This window comes from Heterodontus francisci, chromosome 47, assembly GCF_036365525.1.
Source record: "Heterodontus francisci isolate sHetFra1 chromosome 47, sHetFra1.hap1, whole genome shotgun sequence".
In the NCBI taxonomy this organism is placed as follows: domain Eukaryota; kingdom Metazoa; phylum Chordata; class Chondrichthyes; order Heterodontiformes; family Heterodontidae; genus Heterodontus; species Heterodontus francisci.
Window position 1 is genome coordinate 6,546,340 of NC_090417.1, and position 20,671 is coordinate 6,567,010.

A 20,671-nucleotide genomic window follows, 5' to 3' on the forward strand; every position below is an offset into this window, starting at 1 on the left:
TCCAAAGACTTTGTCTATTTTTCTCTCCGTATTTGGATCTCATTAATTATCCCCCTCTCTTTTAAATAACACTTACAAGCTAATTTCTGACCCCATTGCCAATGTGCTCTTTGTAGCTGCCCAAATCTTCACCTGAAGCTGTGTGAACAAGCTGACCTCAGAAAGTTGGTTGTCAACAGTTGTCTGCAAAACCCACCAATCATCATTTCACTCTAAACTGCACCAAACTGGGTTTGCGATTTTCCCAAGGAATGTCTGGGGTGTGTGTGTGGTCAGGGAGACCCCATGAAATTATTCAGCGACTCTGTTGCATTTACATTGATTTTAGTGGACAGTGAGTAATTTAACAAGGTCTGTGCAATGTTGTGGCTCTTCACAGACTTCATGCAACTCCTACAGCAGTAACAGCATTATACCAGATAATTATCTGACAAACAGTGATTTATCTTATGGACTGATACAGATGTTCTATATTTTGTTTAGGAAAAAGTGAATAGTTAATGTGCGGAAAAAGTTCTAAATCTCAAAGTATTTGTTGTACAATTTTGTGTGCTTTCTCACGATCCCAAACGTCACATCACGTCATGGTGTTCTCGCCATGCCTGTCACGTAACAGTGAAGAAGGTAGAAAACAAATATTATTTAAAAGGAAAAAGGATTGTTCAGCATATAATTATCTGCAGTACAAATAGCAGGCAGTGAGTTTAGGGCTGCAATTTATTCTCTTGATTCTGCTGACGTTCATAAATAGTGGGAACAGCATAAACACTTGATTGAATTAAGCCTACGTAGTTTACCTATTATCAGAAATATAATATTGTGTTATTAAATCAGGAACAGAAGAAAAAATAATATAACGTCATTATTATTTTATAGAACTCCAGGATTCACAGAGGCAATCTTCTGCCTGGAGGTCAGGTGGCAGTAATGATTTTGGAAGGTAGTGGCAATAAGCTCAGTGGGCATTGCAGACCTCTTTGATACCAGTTCATGCCTCAGCCAGTAAGCCTGTTATCCTTTCCTGCTGCTCTTTCAACTTGACCTATTTCAAGCCATGGGTCCAATCAGATTCAAACTGTGTGTCGCAGTAGAAATTGGCCTAAATCTTTCAATTGTGAGCTGCAACAAATGGAATCCCTAAGGCTCCTCTTTGTAACCACAGTAAGTTATCCAAAGAAGACACTGTCCCATTTTTCAATGGCTGACATAATGGGAGTATAGAAGGGATTTTCATCATGAGAGAACCAGGAGAAGAGTAACAGGAGTGAAAGGGAAGGAAAAGTCTGACTGAAAATGACAATAAAAACATTGCGCTTGAGTTGTTCTTCAAATTTTGGGTGAAATTATACAAGTAATCAATGTATTTCTTACATTAAATACAGCGCAACAATTATGTTTTGTGTTGTCCTCAGCCTCAAATACATGCCAGCAGTCTATGCAGAGATCTAAAAAAGTGAATGAAAGGCAAAGAAGGAGTGTGAGAATAGATTAGCAGCTAACATAAAAGGGAACCCAAAAGTCTTTCATAAGCACACAAATAGTAATGGGAAGTAATAAAAGGACTGGGCGGGGGATGCGATTAGGGACCAAGAAAGAGATCTTCTTGTGGAGGCAGAGGGCATGGTTGAGGTACTAAATGAGCACTTTGCATTTGTCTTCACTAGAGAAGAGGATGTTACCAATGTTGCAGTAAGGGAGGAAGCAGGCATGATATTGAAAAGAATAAAAGTATATCAAGTGGGGGCAGGACTCAAAGTAGAAAAGTCAGCCGATTCAGGTGAGATGCATCCTAGGTTACTGAGGGAAGTAAGGGTTGAAATTGCAGATGCCCTGACCACAGTCTTTCAATCCTCCTTGGATATGGTGCTGTGCCAGAGGACTGGAAGATTACAAATATTACACCCCTGTTTAAAAAGGAGATGAGGGATGTCAGCCTAACATCAATGATGGGGAAACCTTTAGAGTCAATAATCTGGGACCATTCATTGGTATTTAGAAAAGTATAGGACTTTTTTCATTCCTGAGAAAAGGTCACAGATCTGAAACGTTAACTCTGCTTCTCTCTCCATTGATACTGCCTGACCTGCTGAGTATTTCCAACACTTTCTGTTTTTATTTCAGATTTCCAGCATCTGCAGTATTTTGCTTTTACTCCCCATTTTTGACTGTGGATTGTGTTTTCAGAGGAATGCAGAATTTTTGCCTCAATATTTTATACCATTTAAATGAACTGTTCCATTCCTATTCCTTTCTGAGTTAGAACATCAGAATTTTCAGACCCAGCTCTCTTTCAAAAATCAACCTCACCTATATCCTTCTTAGTATAATCCTAAATCTATCTCTATCCAACAATGCATTCACTTGTCTCTTGAAGCCATTTATCTAGTTCAGTTCATTGATCCTCTGGTAACTAAACAATAAGATATGAAAGTAATTGGAACGGAATAGTTCTTCAGAAAAATTGTATTTTTTTATAGCAACAAAATTATTTCAAATCCCCACTGCTTTAATCTGTCAAACTTTTACATCTGTGCCAGATGCTAATTAATCTACTGAGACAGACATATTCTTATTGAATAGAGAAGATAAAAAAAGAACAAACTTGAATTCAAATAATGCTTTTCTTGACCTTAGGGCACAGCCAACAAAGTACTTTTCAATTGTAATCACAGTTGTAGAGAAATGTAGCAGCTAATCTGTGAACAACAGCAGCAGCATCCCACAAGCAATAGTGCGATAAAGGTCCGGGTAATCTGTTTTAGTGGTGTGGGTTGAGTGATAAATATTAACCTGGACTTGGGAGCCTCCCCTGCTCTTGTTCGACTGAAACAAATGTAGTGCACTGGTATACTAAATCAAACACTGACTGCAGTTTTCTGAATTGAGGTTAAAGACTGCATGAAGGCTTCAGAAATTTCTTTCACTGTGCAACAATGAAGCTGACAGTGGTTTATCTGTTCATAGCTAATAGCTTCCGATGACATCAATACATCTTTTTCTTTCTCTCATCAAATAGCCAGCAGACACCCTAGCCTAAACATGCAGAATGGACAATAAGACGAGATATTAAAGGCCTCTGGTATTGTACCCCAGTAAGAGTGAGTCAGTGATCTGAAAGTTCTGATGAAGGGGCACAGACCTGAAACGTTTACTCTGTTTCTCTCTCCAAAGATGTTGCCTGATGTGCTGAGTATTTCCAGCATTTCCTGTTCTTATTTTAGATTTCCAGCATCCGCAGTATTCTGCTTTTGTGATGGAAAAATGGGTTTTGTATTTTGCACTATTTACACATTGGATGATTCTGGTGTTCCAATTTAAAATAACAATATATGAAAGGGTATTGCTCATCACATTAATTCAGCAAAAATCAGTGCTATTTTTCATTTTATTTTTATTCTTGTTCATATTCACACTGATGTTTGAAGTAATATTTTTCAAAGAATAAACCAAGATCATTTTTTGATGACTGAAGAAGATGAGTGAAGAATCTGTGAGATAGTCTCTGTGATTCAGCAAGTTTCCCAAAGATTTGAATGAAGACTCAGTAGGAAGACACAGTTTAAACCTGAAGCATTGTTTTCCAGTAACCATCGTGAGCACAGAATTTTTGTTTCAGCACTGAAACTGATAAAAAAAATCTTGCCTTTCTATCAAGCCTTTCATTACCACAGGACATTCCAAAGTGCTTGACAGCCAATGAAATACTTTTGAAGTGTAGTCACTGTTGTAATGTAGGAAATTCTGTAGCTGATTTCGCACAGCAAACTCCCACCAACAGCAATATAATAATGACCAGGTCATCTGTCTTTAGTGATGTTGCTTGAGTGATAAATATTGGCCAGGAGATACAAAAGATATCACAATGGGACAGGCTGCACTGACCACAGAGTTTTTTTCTGTCCACCATATTCAGATGCTCATATCAGCTTCATATCAGACATCGGAGGAGATTTTCCTCCGCGATCCTGCTCCAAAATTGGGAAGACTGGATGGGTGAGGCTGACCCCAAGCCCCAATAGGGGCTGGCGATCTCTGCTCCTTACACACCTGCCAAAGGAGGCGACACAAGGGGGCTGGGGGTGCTGCGCCTGGATCTCAGTGGAGTTTCCTTCTTTCTGTCATGTTACCACCACTTCCTTGGGCTGATATTGGGGCAGGTAGCAGTGAGCCCTCGGAAGCAGAGGTGTCTCTTGAGGTGTCCCCATCGAAGTGTCCTCGATGACTAACTTGTTGAAGGCCCCAGTCTATACCAAAGCCCTCAGTAGGTCTTAGACTCTGACTTTTGCGGAGCTTCCTCATCTTTAAGGTCCGTCACTAGATCTTCTGTTCTGCAATGCGGTCAGGAGCTCACTCCTTTGCAGCAACCAGCTCCCTCTTTGACAATGTAATTCTCGCCAGGAGCTCATATGTAATGAGCCCCAACCCAGGAAAATGAATCTGGGCTTGGCTGGATACAGAGGGTCACGCAGAAGTCTGACGCCCATCAGATCTTTCCCCTAAATTCCCTCGACCATTTCAGTGACAGTAATAGGTGGGTGAGGAGTACTTCAAACCTGTGTTTAAGTCCACATGCAGAGTTGTGCTTTTCTCCCACTTAACAAAGGTGTAGGTAGGCAGTACCCTTTGGTTGCCCATTTACAGTGCTTTTAAAAAAGGTGCCTATTGTATGGCATATTACCAGGTGCCTCTTTTGCACCATCTGGTACATATAGTCTGGAGTACACATGATCTGCATCAATCTGAAGCTCACCATGCAATCTGCTTTCTCAATAATCTGGTGATTTAATGTAATTTCTGTTACAAAATATTACTAAATTATGATAGCATTGGACTTAAACAGTAAATGTGACAAGAAAGCTGTGAGGTGTGAGTGAATGATATTCCCTACTGCCTAATTTTCCATCAGCGGGCTGTCATCTTGCTCTGGCAACAGGCAACAAAACAGCGACTAAGGCTCAGTATGTCCTATTTTGCGGAACGCATTTTTCTTTGTGGTTTGAAAATTGATTAACCCTTCCTGATTCAGGAGTGCAGGAGGTGTGAGTGGAACTGAGCATGATCTTAAAAGAACAGTGGTCCAGTCACCCTGGATTGCTTTTGCGTTTTTGACTGCAATCCAGTACACTGTGCCAACATCAGGAGCCCACATTGTGTGGCTGCAAGCAGTTGGTGTAATTGGGAGCCCACAAAGGGGGGAAAAAACAAAAAACACCCAATAAGTTTCTCTCTTCCAGGAGTGAATTTCAGGAGTACTTACATAGGAACAGGAGGAGACCATTTAGTCCCGAGAGCCTGTTCTGCTGCCATTCAATGAGATCGTGGCTGAACTGTGACCTAACTCCATATCCCTGCATTTGCCCCATATATGTTAATTCTTGTGCATAACAAAAATCTATCAATCTCACATTTTATTAATTAATTGATCTAGCATCAATTGTTTTTGCGGAAGAGAATTCTAAACTTCAACTAACCTTTGTGTTTCCCTAATTTCATTCCTGAATGGTCTGGCTCTAATTTTTAGACTGTGCCCACTAGTCCTAGGCTCCCAAACCAGTGGAAATAGTTTCTCTCTATCCACCCGAATAACTTGAAAGCTTCAATCAAATCATCCCTTGACTTCTAAATTCCAAGCAGTAGAACCCTAGTTTGTGTAATCTCATAATTTAACCCTTGGAGTCCAAGTATGACTCTGGCAGATATAGGCTGCACTCCCTCCATCCTTTCTAAGATTTGGTGCCCAGAACTGCTTACAGTACTCCAGGTGTGGCATAGCCAGGGCTTTATATAGCTGAAACATGATTTTTACCCCTTATATTTTATTCCTTTAGATATAAAAGCTAGTATTCCATTAGCATCTCTGATTATTTTCTGTACCTGCTCATGACATTTTAGTGATCTATGTACCTGGACCCCCAAGTCTCTTTGGACATCCACTATTTCTAGCTTTTCATTTGATCTATCCTTTTTAGGTCTAAAGTGGATGGTCTCATATTTGCCAATACTAAAATCCATTGGCAACAGTTTTGCCCATTCACCTAATCTATCAATATCACTTTGTAATTTTATGCTAGCGTAAAACTATTCTCTGCCTGCTAAGTAGGCAGACAAAAGCAGATTGCATTTACCAAAATACACGGGATAGTTCAACCCTTTCAGTCCATGCTATTTCACGTGTTTCAGTTCAGCACTGAAAGCTAAGTATCTAGGTAAGCCCCCAGTCCACATTTGTGTAAATATATTCTTATTACATACCCTTAATTCTTATCTCTTAACTCTGCTTCCTGCCTCTTCTAACCTCACCACCAAACAAGAGAATGAAGAAATGTTTTTATCTGTGTGAAGTAAAGAAATCAATTTATCGATCTCAATCCCGCTACTTCTAAAGCAGTGAATTTATAGCATAAAATAATAAGCAAAATAGCATGAAGGAAGGCTAGTTTGAAAATGTCAATATCACGCTTGATGTAACAGGGATTCCCTTCCGAAACTGTGAGCACAGCATACCTTTGTTGCACAATAGAGAGCATTACCCTGCAGTTGTCCAGCACTAGATTAAACACAAGTGTTCTTGATGTAGGCACTAGGTTGCTGATGGATACATAATTAAGGACAAACAGTGCTGCCACTGTAATGAGAGGATTCCACTGAATACGAAAGAACTTACTTAAACCTGTCTGTTCTGGCAATGTCCTTCTTCTGGTACAATGAAGCAAGTCAACAGCAATTTGATGGTTCCTCAACCATGAGGCCCCTTGGCAAAGAAAAAAATAATACAGGGATCAACCTCATTCCATTTCAAATAAATCTCCATAAATCCCTGCAACACTCCTTAAATTGTCATTGTCATTCCCATCTGTCAAAGCATTCAGTTTATTCCCTCCTTGATATATTTTTAGTGCTTTTGAAATGTCAATGTTAATATGCAGTTTGTGAAGACTACAAAAATCATTGCTTAACTCTGATGTAAAATTCAATTAAATGGGTTGACAATTTCAAAAAAAAGACATTTATCAATCAGTCACTATTCTCAAAAATATTACCTTCAACTATTTTAAGATTAAGTCAAGCATACTTAAAGCAAAATAATTAAAATGTAGTATTATAAAGTTCTGAAAATATAATTTCCTGGTTGTGACAGATGCTCCTGTGTAATATTATAGACTATGTCAGTCATTCGAAAGGAAGCACTTTGCCAGCTCCCCATGAGTTTGCCGTAATGAGCTTTGATTAGCGTAAGTTATAATTAGTTTTAGTTTGTCAGGAAATCTAATAATTGAAGAAATCTGTGGCTCAGTGGAATGAAACTCAACATCTTAAAATGTGTTGTGCGTCAAATGACATACAGACTGAATGTCTTGAAAGAGTTTTTGACTTCAAAACGTTAAAGTGCAATAAAATATGGAACAGTGCAAGCCCATTCAGCCTGCTTGATCTAAGAGTTTGTGTTAAAAAGTAATAACATGATGAAGAGTTCAGGTACATGTATTAAAATATTTTCAGGTAGAGTTTTAGAAACAGAACTTAGAATCAGTACGTAACCTTACTATTCCCGGTTTAATTCCAGTTTACAAACTGGCTTACAAATGGTGAGGGGCAGCTAATTAATTTGAAAACTCAATTTTTATTGGCTGAATTGATCATTATGAACTTAATTATTACACAGTCATTAAAAGGGATGGTTTTTTTCCATGGGGCCGTGGTTTTTTTATATCAATTGTAGTAATTGTGACCCAGTAGGGGTGAAATTGGTCTTCAGTGGTCGTCCCAAGTGGGCAATAACAAATCAGCTGCCTATTTTCATCGGTGTCATGGAAAAGAAGATCAGCTAGCGTGTAGGACAGAAGGCTGCTTCGATATCAAACATTTGGCACAAAGACCCATAATGTGTCACAAATTGTTGAAGCGACCAATTTATGTGATTTAATTTCAAGTGCATTGGTCCCACGTGATTTTGATTGGATTCTATTTCAATGCATCATTTAGACCAATGGTGGGTTCACCATGTTTCTATTATACAGGGGAAGATGTGTTATAACCCTGAAAATTCATTAAAAACTCAACAACATTACAGCGATATGAGCTTTATGGTATAATATTACTACAGTTTGGGGCATTTGATATACCACACTGTATTTTCAAAGTGTCATTGTACTACAGATACCAGTTTCAGAGTGATAACTTTATTGGACCAGAGTTACGCTGCTGGCTTTGCATCATATTCCACCGAGTGGCAAAGGAGTTTTAAGCTTGGGAAAGAGTTTGGGATCACTCTTACCATTAACAAAAACATTAAAATCTAAGTTTACAAAGTTTCCAGATGGTCTGATAGGAACTTTTAATATTTTGCTTTACACCAGGATGGAGTTAAACGACAACCCTGTGTAAATCTCAAGAGGTGTGAGACTACTTCCTGGAACAAGTCTCCCAACTCTTGGCTTTGTTTGCTCAGAAGTCAGTGCATCAAAAAGACTCCCGAATTATGCTGGTGCTTTTATGTCTTTGAACATCAGAAACTCTTCTGCTTCTACAAAAAAGTAGCAGGATAACAATAAGGCAAGTCACGCTGAACAGCCTGTCATCAACTTGTAATTTGTTACAGAATAACACTGAGAAAGTCTATTTCCCACAAAAGGTTGTGTGGAACGTACATGTAAGGGCTGACTCATCCTACAGTGTTCTCATACCATGTATGACTCAAATGACTCATACTGCAGCAACAGGGAATTTTATTTCAAACAAACATTACAGAAAAATCTGCCTTGTAGATTTTCTAGCCTTATACCACACTCATAAGTAGATTTTTTCTCTACACGTGGATCCTAAGTAATAAACAAGCAGGCCACAATTTCAACAGCACTTCCCAAACCTGCAACCTCTACCATCTAGAAGGGAAAAGGCAGCAGCTCCAAGTTCCCCTCTATGTCACACATCATTCCGATTTAGACATATATCGCCATTCCTTCATCATTGCTGGAGCAACCTTCTGAGGAGCAGCTAGAGATGGGCAGTAAATGCTGGCCTTGCTAGTGACACCCAAATCTCCCAAAAATGAATGTAATTTTAACAAATAAATTGCGCTATTTATGATTTTCAAAAAGCCCAATGCCTAAAAATAATCTGATACTAATGTTCATTTACTTCGTACTTTAAATATACAATTTTTCTTAATTCATCAAATAACCAAAGTGAATATTCATTAAGCGAGACATTCTCTCCACAGATATATGGCACTGGTTTTCACATTGATTGAAGACCCAGCTTGCACTATATTTAAAGAATGCTTTTCTGCCATAATTATTCAAAATAAACACTAAAATTAGCACTGAATCTTCTTCCAAATAAAAAGTCCATTGTGGGCAAGTTGGTAGCTGCATTTCCTCCAGTACAACAATGACTTTACTTCAGAAGTAAAGTCTGGAAGGCTGTCAAGTGCTTTGGGATGTCCCAAGTTCCTGAAAGGGGCCTGAACCTGAATTTTCAGACTTGAGATAAGATTGTTGCCTCACCTCAAGCAATAACCATCCAAACTAGGCTACCGGCAAAAGTAAGTAATGCTGCCTAGATTAACTTCTTTTTCAGAAGACACAAGTAGGTAAATGAACAGGACTGAGGTTACAAGAATCATTACGCAAATGGTGCGCGCAGTGGAATTAAACTTGCCAAGTTAAAGATTTGGGTTGTAAGTTTCTTTGTGGTTTTTCTGTGAGTGGGAAAGAGTCCAAAAAATGGCAAATTGTGAATGGTCCAGGGAGGGACCTGACTTGACGGCCTAAATAGCAACTTAGCGTTTCCTGTCAAGGAATGGCACCGGCTGTGATTTTACTTGCCCTTCCCTGTTTAACTGTGCTTGCTGGAATTGTGAGATGGAAATGCTGCATGCCCTCTATAGGACATCTGAGCCACAGTTTTCAACTGCCTGTTGGGTGGGGGGGGGGGGGGGGTGCGGGCAGGGGTGCCAGGGTCGCTTTGAAAATAGCGCTCCCGGACAGTGTGTCGGCGTCCCGATGCCTCAGGGACACATTGGTATTTTCAAAGGTGGCAGAAGCGGAGTCGGGAACCCACTCACTTCCAGTTAATGGCCTGTTAAGCTCCTTGAGGAGCTCGTTAACAGAGCAGGGAGGGCCAGAAAGTGATTTTCAAATAGCAATTCGTCAAACTCAAACAGTCTGGTGCACGGTAGTGCACGCCTGTCGGGTTCAATGCGGGAAGCAATTAAGTAATTTTCTTTAATGAGGAAAGTTTTTTGCCATGCGGGGGTTTTTGTGCGAGATCGGGCGCAGTAGCTTTTAGTTGGCCGTTTGGCCACTTCTCTCACCCTGCCTCCTCTCTTCTGCAAGGCATGGCTGCTGTCTGCCTATGACAATCGTGCTCAGCAGGCAGCTCCCACCTCCTGGAAGAGCTCGGTGCCACTAATTTGATGACGAGCTTGCCGCTGGCCCAATTAGGCCATCTACATTTGAAGACTGCATTGCCGGGTTGGGACCCAGAAGTTACCCGGTGTCCGGTTCCTGACCCCATATTGAAAATCAAGCTCCTGGGATCTTAGTGAGCAGAACATGCAACTGTGTGCTTCCTTGGGTAATCAGATTGAAGACTCATGAAATGACCAGCAAAAGGGCTGAACAAGGAAGTGTAACTTAGAATGGTGAATTCAATGTAAAATCAGTTACAGAAAGAGAAATAAAGAGGGAAGGTAAGATTAGATTAAGTGAGAAAGAAGTAAATTTTTATTTGTTTTAAAAAATCTCCCAACAATTAAAACCTGAAGAAATTAGATTCTATGCTTGTAATATTGTTCAGTACCAATGAGGTTGACTGCCATTAATTAACACATAGGTTGATAAAAGGGTACTAAGACTTAATGCATTTAAATAATGAGCAGCCAGACACTGAGCTTGGAATTTTACCAGTTCTTTGGAAATGGGTTGGGAGGTAGTTGGTGGTAATATGGGGTCAGAAGGGATGCCCAACGTGTTCCTGCCACTGGAGGATATTCCCAGTGGCGGGAACGGGAGCTGCTTGGTCACCTACAGCCATTTTACCAGACCGCTCGGATTTTACGAACCTTGGAACGTCCCCCTGCCATGTGGTGAATCCACCAATCTCATTGATGCAGCCTCCCAGTGGCTTCCTGGGAACATGCGGCCTTCCTTTCTTATTGGCTTGTCGAGGCACCCACTCCTTCTCCTTGCAGTCTCAGCAGCGATCACCTTTTATCGGTGACACTGCTAAGGCTGCAGAGCCGCCAGTCCTCTGATTGGCCTGGCAGCTCCGCAAAGCAGGCCATTGTCCTTAATGGGACGGTGACCCTGGTGACAACCTCAATTGGCTCCTGCTCATAATATTGCCAGGAGCCACATTTGATCCTGACGTTGGGACCCAGTGTGTGCCGATAAGATCCTGGCCCGAGATGCTGTTTTTGCAAAGCTAACAGCAAAGCAACACAACAGAACCTTTTCAATTTCTGCATTTAATCGAGCATCTGCTCCTTGCCTGAACTTGCTGTAGCATAAATAACAGAAAGTGCTATTAACCTCGCAGTTGCTTTGACAGAAAATTATTGGCTAATATAGTGCACAAAATGATTTTAATAAATTTATATTAATAGGTGTTAGAATTTAGTGAGGGTCAGAAAACAAGAGTTAACTGTGCTCTCAGTGGGCGTAATATGGCCAGTTATAAAAATGATGCAGGATCTCCGATTGTGAATTTTAACGCTCAAGACATCACTGATTGTGAGGTTCATGGAAACTTCACAGTTTATCCTTTTTATACTATTACGGAGCCATTCAGGATGATGAATTGTAGAAGCATTCACAATCCTATAACCTATGATTGTATTATTCTGTAACACAAGAAGTGCAAATGTTTTAAGCAGTAAAAGACAAAAGAATAATTGGACTTAATTTGTTATGTTTACAAATTGCATAATTTACTTTCATTTTTTCACTGATGGGATTTCCCTCTGCATCACTTAAACAAAACTGATTTGTGTTGATAAAGCTGGGAGAAATATTTTGAATAAGATTTAATAAAATGACATTTCATTTTTCTGCTAAGGTGCAACAAAAATGTCAGCAATGAAACAGTGCTCTCCAGAAATATCAGAGAATTATTACAAACAAGGTCTCTTGTAATGTATTTTCATCCTGAATTTGATAAGCAAGACAAAGGTGACTTTCTTAGATTGGTGGAGGTGGAAATGTGTAGGGGTGTAGCGGGTGTGGGGAGGGGGACAAATTAGCTTTGAGTGCAATTTTACATGTCTGTTACCAACGACCGCTTGTTGCTGATGTAATTGTGTGCTGCAGTGCCTGACATGTTAACTTCTGGTTCTCAGTTCAAAATTAAATAGTAACTTGTCATCTTGCACATCAGCATGCTGCTTCACCCAAACTAACCTTCAACACTATAAAGATGAAAAGTTGTCATTTGGAAAGCCTCCAACATTTCGTCGAACACACGTTTTATAAGTCTTCCTTTTCCCTCAACTGAGAATTCGCCTCCACCTCAACCATGTCCCTTTCATGCTCCACACCTTTGCTTTCACCCATTTCCCACCCTCCCAGAACCACGATAGGTTACCCCTTGTCATCACCATCCACCCCATCAGCTTCTGCATTCAATGGATCATCGCTATTATTAAAGACATTATAGTAGGGCGCTTAGAAAAAATCAAGGTCATCAGGCAGAGTTAACATAGGTTTGTGAAAGGGAAATCATGTTGAACCAACTTACTGGAATTCTCTGAAGAATTAAAATGTGCGATGGATAAAGGGGAACCGGTGGATGTACTGTACTTAGATTTCCAAAAGGCATTTGATAAGGTGCCACATCAAAGAATATTGCGGAAAATAAAAGCTCATGGTGTAGGGGGTAACATATTGGCATGGATAGAAGACTGGTTAGCTAACAGGAGAGAGTAGGCATAAATGGGTCATTTTGCTGTTGGCAAGATGTAACGAGTGGTGTGCTACAGGGACCAGTGCTGGGGCTTCAGCTTTTTACAATTCATATAAATGATTTGGATGAAGGGACCGAAGGTATGGTTGCTAAATTTGCTGATGACTCAAAGATAGGTAGGAAAATAAGTTGTGAAGAGGACATAAGGAAGCTACAAAGAGATATAGATAGGTTAAGTGAGTGGAAAAAGACCTGGCAAATAGAATATAATGTGGGAAAATGTGAAATTGTCCATTTTGGCAGGAAGAATTAGAAAGAAGCATATTATCTAAATGGTGAGAGATTGCAGAGCTCTGAGATGCAGAGGGATCTGGGTGTCCTAGTGCATAAATCGCAAAAGGTTAGTATGCAGTTACAACAAGTAATTAGAAAAGCTAATGGAATGTTATTGAGAGGGGAATTGAATACAAAAGTTGGGAGGTTATGCTATGGTTATACAGGGTATTGGTGAGACCACATTTGGATTACTGTGTACAGTATTGGTCTCCTTATTTAAGGAAGGATGTAAATGCATTGGAAGCAGTCCAGAGAAGGTTTATTTGACTAATACATGGAATGGGCGGGTTGTCTTATGAGGAAAGGTTGGACAGGCAAGGCTTCCACTGGAGATTGGAAGAGTAAGAGGCAACTTGATTGAAATATATAATATCCTGAGGGGTCTTGACAGGGCTGATGTGGAAAGGATTTTTCCTTTTGTGGGAGAAAGTAGAACTAGGTGTCACTGTTTAAAAATAAGGGGTTGCCAATTTAGGACATAGATGAGGAGAAATTTTTCTCTCAGAGGGTCATGAGTCTTTGGAACTCTCTTCCTCAAAAGGCGTTGGAAGCAGAGTCCCTGAATATTTTTAAGGCAGAGCTAGATAGATTCTTGATAAGCAAGGTGATAAATGGTTATCGGGAGTAGGCGGGAATGTGAAGTTGAGGTTATAATCAGATCAGCCATGATCTTTGTGAATGGCGGAGCAGGCTCGAGGGGCTGAGTGGCCTCCTCCTATTCCTAATTTGTATGTTCGTATCCTTTTCTGTTTCCGCCACCTCCAGTGTAATGCCACCACCAAACACATCTTCCCCTCCCTTTTCAGCACTTTGAAGGGACCGTTCCCTCCCCAACACCCTGGCCCACTCTTCAATCATCCCCAGTATTCCCTCCCATTCCAGTGGCATCTTTCCATGCAAATGCAGGAGATAAAAAACCTATAGTACCCTAGAATAATTACAACACAGAAGGAGGCCATTCAGCGTTGTATCTGTGCCAGCCGAAATCTAACTGCCCAATCTAATTCCACCTTCCAACACCTGGTCCATAGCCTTGCAGGTTACAGCACCTCGGGTGCATGTCCAGGTACATTTTAAAAGAATTAAGGGTTTCTGCCTCCACCACCATTCCTGGCAGTGAATTCCAGACACCCACCACCCTCTAGGTGAAAATGTTTTTCCCCATGTCCCCTCTAATCCTTCTACCAATCACCTTAAATCTGTGCCCCCTGGGAATTGACCTCTCCACTGGGGGAAACAGGTCCTTCCTGTCCACTCTATCTAGGCCCCTCATAATCTTGTACACTTCAATTAAGTCACCCCTTAGCCTCCTCTGTACTAAGGAAAACAACCCTAGCCTATCCAATCTTAAATGGACTTAATGGTTTTATACAGCGTTTTATACAGTTCCAGCATTACATCCCTGCTTTTGTATTCTATACCTCAGCCAATAAAGGAAAGCCACCTTTTGGGACCTGTGGACATGCAATCCAAGGTCTCTCACTTCTTCTACCGCTCTCAATATCCTTCGGTTTATTGTGTATTCCCTCGCTCTATTTGCCCTCCCCAAATGCATTACCTCACACTTCTCCAGATTGAATTCCGTTTTCCACTTTTCAGCCCACTCAACAAACCATTGATATCATTCTGGAGTCTACAGCCATCCTCTCCACTATCAACCAGCGACCAATTTTTGTGTCATCAGCAAATTTCCCAATCATGCCTCCCACATTTAAGTCCAAGTCATTAATATGTACCACAAACAGCAAGCGACCCAACACTGAGGCCTGTGGAATGCCACTGGAAACAGCTTTCCATTCACAAAATCATTTGTCGACTACTACCCATTGCTTCCTGTCACTGAGCCAATTTTGGATACAACCTGCCACATTTCCCTGTATCCCATGGGCTTTCATTTTACTGACCAGTTTGCCATGTGGGACCTTGTCAAATGCCTTACTAAAATCCATATAGACCACATCCACTGCACTACCCTCATCAATCCTCCTTGTTACTTCCTCAAAAAACTCAATTAAGTTCGTAAGACATGACCTTCCCTTAACAAATCCATGCTGACTATCCCTGATCAGTCTGTGCCTTTATAAGTAGCAGTTTATCTTGTCCCTCAGAATTGATTCTAATAACTTACCCACCATTGAGGTCAGAACCTGCCTTTTACTTCTTCTTTCTCATTGTCCAAAACCCCAAATATTCCTTCCAAGTGAAACAATAATTTACTTGTATTTCTTTCAATTTAGTATAGTATTCAGCCACATAAATATGTGGCTACAAGAGCGGGTCAGAGACTGGGTATTCTGCACCAAGTAACTCACCACCTCAATCTCCAAAGCCTTTTCAGCATGTACAAGGCACAAGTCAGGAATGTGATGGAATACTTTCCACTTGCCTGGAGGTGTGCAGCTCGACAATATCCAGGAGAAAGCAGCCCTCTTGAATGGCATCCCACCCACCAGCTTAAACATTCACTCCCTCCATCACCGGCACACTTATACCATCTACAAAATGTACTGCTGAAACTCGCCAAGTCTTCTTCAATAGCACCTTCTAGAACTACGACCTCTAATGCCTAAAAGGATAAGGGCAGAAGGCACATAGAAAGTTCCCCTCTAAGCCACACACAATCCTGACTTGGAAATACATCACTGTTCCTTCATTGTCGTTGAGTCAATTCTTTGCACAATTTTAACTTGAAAGCAAACAATTCGTGGGTTTCCTCCGGGTGCTCCGGTTTCCTCCCACATGCCAAAGACTTGCAGGTTGATAGGTAAATTGGCCATTATAAATTGTCCCTAGTATAGGTAGGTGGTAGGGAAATATAGGGACAGGTGGGGATGTGGTAGGAATATGGAATTAGTGTAGGATTAGTATAAATAGGTGGTTGATGGTCGGCACAGACTTGGTGGGCCGAAGGGCCTGTTTCTGTGCTGTATATCTAAACTAAAAAATTAAAATTATACAAATTTAAATGAAGAGGAGTCGACCACAGTATCATTGCCCTGAGTTTTCAGCATGAAGAGAGTGTCACTAACACAACCACTTTTAAAAATGCAAGTCAATACAAACAGTTTTAGTTAACATTATTCTGCTCACTTCTACTGGTTTATGGATTAACCTACAAGTGCTGACATTACCAGCAGGGTCAATAGATGTGGCTAAACAGGGTAGGGATCACAAATGAAAGTATTTCAAAAAAAATTGATGACTTTTAATTGCAAATATCATCAAGGTTATAATTTTTAGCAAGTCTGTTACTATCAAAATCACTATAGGTCTGCAGAAACAAATACGTACCGTGTGTTTGTTTAATTTAAAAAAAAATTCTTATCCTAACTGAACCCATGCGCATACTTTAAAATCCTTGGTTTGTACTTTTGAGACATTTTTCTACATTCAAGTTGCTGTTTAAATGTAAATTGCTGTTTGTTTAATTAAACAGCAATTTACATTTAAACAGCACCTTGAATGTAGAAAAATGTCTCAAAAGTACAAAGCAAGGATTTTAAAGTATACGCATGGGTTCAGTCACTAAAAGAATATTTTTTCAAAGTCAATAGGTTTTGTGTTGTAATTGTACCGTTTAATTTCTTGAGATACCTGCTTTCTGAGTGTAATACTCTTGTCCTGGCCTCAAGGAAACATTCTCTGTGGCTGAAGAAATGCAGTTGTTCTGACAGCTGCCAGCTAACTGCCATGCCTGTTAATGTGAGTGAGTGATTGTGAGAGGGAGAGAGCAGCCTATTTAGTAAAATGGTAAAGTTTTTCGAACATAATGCTTCACAGGGATCTCCATTACTGCTCTCAGTGCTGGAAGATAGAACAGGGAGTCAAATAGGGACTTGATTTTTGCAGTTACATTTCAGAGTTTCTACAGACTTATAACTTTCTTTTCTCCAGAGCCGGAAACATGCCAGCAAGGTTCGACTTTACTACATGCTTCACCCAATTGATGGAGGATGTCCAGCAAAGAAACTCAGGTCGGAAAATGTAAGTAGTTTTACTTTTAGACAAAGTGTGGGAAACATGAGCAGCCAAGTCAATGAAAGATAAATGGCAACAGTTTGAAAATGATCTTTGGGAAAGGGGAATTGTTGGTACATGGAGGAAGATTAGATTAGAGATACAGCACTGAAACAGGCCCTTCGGCCCACCGAGTCTGTGCCGACCATCAACCACCCATTTATACTAATCCTACACTAATCCCATATTCCTACCAAACATCCCCATCTGTCCCTATATTTCCCTACCACCTACCTATACTAGTGACAATTTATAACGGCCAATTTACCTACCAACCTGCAAGTCTTTTGGCTTGTGGGAGGAAACCGGAGCACCCGGAGAAAACCCACGCAGACACAGGGAGAACTTGCAAACTCCACACAGGCAGTACCCAGAATCGAACCCGGGTCCCTGGAGCTGTGAGGCTGCAGTGCTAACCACTGCGCCACTGTGGCGCCCTTAAGTTTAAGGCAAACTCATTTTCTTGGAATGGGCTGCTTGGGAAATTCCACTCATAGTGCGATATGGTAGCTCTCTGGGCTAAGTTAAACCTGCAAGGAGTGCAATATACTGCTGCAGTAAAGTATTTTGGAATGCATGCTTTAGTCATTCATTTTGTAATTAAAGCTTAAAAATTCGTTAGGCCATGTCATTAGCAATGAAATGGTATCATTATTTCACCAATTCCCCACTGCGCATTCCTCAATTTACAAATGAGTTAGCATTTCTCTCAAGTCGATTTCTTTGCCTTCGGGGTTTCTCATGTTATTTGAATTATGCAAGTCATGCCACATGATGCAAACTAAAAGATGTTCCTGGTTTTTGACTTAGAATCTGACAGCATATTGGACCACTTGACAGAAAATGCAGCCTTTATAGGTTTCTTTTTGCACTTAATGCATGTTTATTGGACATCACACTCCATTATGGATGTCAGAAAATCTTTAAAAAGAGAGAAAACACAGTTACTGATCTATAGCATGAAACATACACAAGCAACCACAACTGCTCTTCGACTGAGTCAGCAGTCAATGATTAGTTATAATTAGCTGGATTTTCTTATTTAGACCTTTCAAAGTAAAAACCAAGTTAGCAATTAACGTCATGTTAGACTTCATGTCCAAGATTATACATGAGCAAAGCCACAGTGATCTACTAATATGAACTGATTTTACAATGTTAGTCCAACAATAATTGGATTTCCAATGGTTTCAGAGCTTTCAATGTTATTAGGAATACACACATCATTAAATGAATACACAAACAATGACAAAGTATTTTCAGCTGCTCTAGCATCAAATAATTCAAACGTTGGTGCATTTTTCTTTTTCAATTTGAGATTAACTGACCACCATCTATAACTTTTCAGACCATGGAACCCATCATCAACTTCCACCCAAAAACGGGGGCAAAGTCAGTGGAGCAGCTGCAGTGTTTGCCCGATGCTGGTGTCAGTGAGCCTGAATCATTTACATTCAGGCACAGTTGATAGTGAAGAGGATAGCTGTAGACTCCAGAATGATATCAATGGTTTGGTTGAGTGGGCGGAAAAGTGGCAAATGTAATTCAATCCAGAGAAGTGTGAGGTAATGCATTTGGGGAGGGCAAACAAAACAAGGGACTATACAGTAAACGGGAGGATATTGAGAGGGATAGAAGAAGTGAGAGACCTTGGAGTGCGCGTCCACAGGTCCCTGAAGGTGGCAGGACAGTTAGATAAAGTGGTGAAGAAGGCATATGGAATGCTTTCCTTTATTGGCCGAGATATAGAATACAAAAGCAGGGATGTAATGCTGGAACTGTATAAAATGCTGGTTAGGCCACAGCTGGAATATTACATACAGTTCTGAGCATGATGCAAACTAAAAGATTACAGGAAGGACATAATTGTTCTGGAGAGAGTACAGAGGAGATTTACAAGAATGTTGCCAGGGCTTGAAAGTTGCAGCTATGAGGAAAGATTGGATAGGCGCGGGTTATTTTCCTTAGAACAGAGGAGGCTGAGGGGTGACTTAATTGAGGTGTAAAAAATTATGAGGGGCCTAGATAGAGTCGACAGGAAGGACCTGTTACCCCTAGCGGAGAGGTCAATTACCAGGGGGCACAAATTTAAGGTGATTGGTCGAAGGATTAGAGGGGACATGGGGAAAAACATTTTCACCCAGAGGGTGGTGGGTGTCTGGAATTCACTGCTAGGAATGGTGGTGCAGGCAGAAACCCTCAACTCATTTAAAAGCTACCTGGACCTGCACCTTAAGTGCTGTAACCTGCAAGGCTATAGATCAGCTGCTGGACTGCGGGCTTAGTTTGGGCGGCTAGTTTTTTCAGCCGGCACGGGTACAACGGGCTGAATGGCCTCCTTCTGTGCCGTAATCTTTCTATGGTTTCTAACTATAAGCCTAAGGATAAAGATCACAAAATTGGCTGTGGTTAGTAGCACTGTGGGTTTACCTACACCACACAGACTACAGTGGTTCAAGAAGGCATTTCACATCACCTTCTCAAGTGTAATTAGGGATGGGCAGTAAATGCTGGCCTTGCCAGTGATGCCCACATCCCATGAACAAATAAAAAAGATTCTTTAATCTGTAATACAGTATTTTCAGAACATTGCATTCCCAGAAACACAACAAAAACTTCCAGTCAACTGGAAGCTCCAACAGGGTCAGTCTGTTTTTATAATCAGCTCCCCTTCCAAAGCTAGTCTTCAAACACATTTATAATGGATTCACTGGACTGTCACCTAGAAGGTTTCTCCAAATATATTTGATCATCCAGAAGTTCAAGTTGAGGGTATTTCCCAGATTTACTTGAATGATACCTGGACTCCAGGGATTAAGCCACAAAGTGAGATTAAACAAACTCGGCTTGCATTACCTGGAATTTAGATGGTTAAGTGGTGATTTGATCAAAGCTTTCATGTTATTATGGGGTAAAGATCGGATAGATTGGCAGAAATGATTTCCACTAGTTGGGGAGTCTGGGACTAGGAGCACAGTCTAAAAATTAGAGCCAGACTTTTCAGGAGTGAAATTAGGAAACACTTCTTCATGCCAAGGGTGGTAGATGTTTGGAAGCCTGTTCCGCAAACGGTAAATGATGCTAATTCAATTGTTAATTTTAACAAAGTGATTCCTGACAACACAGCGGCCCGCTGACGTCATCAGAATGCGCCAAGTTGTGCATTCTTTCCAGGACTAAGTGGTGCATGCGCGGGATGACGTCACCGCGCAGAGCCAAGGTTATCGCGTATCCGCGCCTGGTCCATCTTCGCGCATGTGCGATACAGCATCATTGGGTATTCATTCCCCCCCGCACTTGGTTGGGGCGAGCAGCTGAACGGGCGACTTTGAGGCTGGAGCTCTCTCCCCTCGCTCCAGGCCTAGATGCTTCACCCCCAACAGCCGCTTGCTCCAGACCACGCTGCTTCCCTCCA

The 20,671-nt window shown here is 40.9% G+C and overlaps 1 protein-coding gene across 1 annotated transcript in view; it reads left to right on the top strand.

The window, feature by feature from the left end:
• zmat4a (zinc finger, matrin-type 4a) overlaps positions 1 to 20,671 on the top strand; it is a 184,476-nt gene that overhangs the window by 18,616 nt on the left and 145,189 nt on the right. The window contains exon 3 of the mRNA XM_068023252.1: positions 17,134 to 17,223. Coding sequence (XP_067879353.1) covers positions 17,134 to 17,223 — 90 coding nt within the window. The remainder of the gene's footprint in view (positions 1 to 17,133; positions 17,224 to 20,671) is intronic.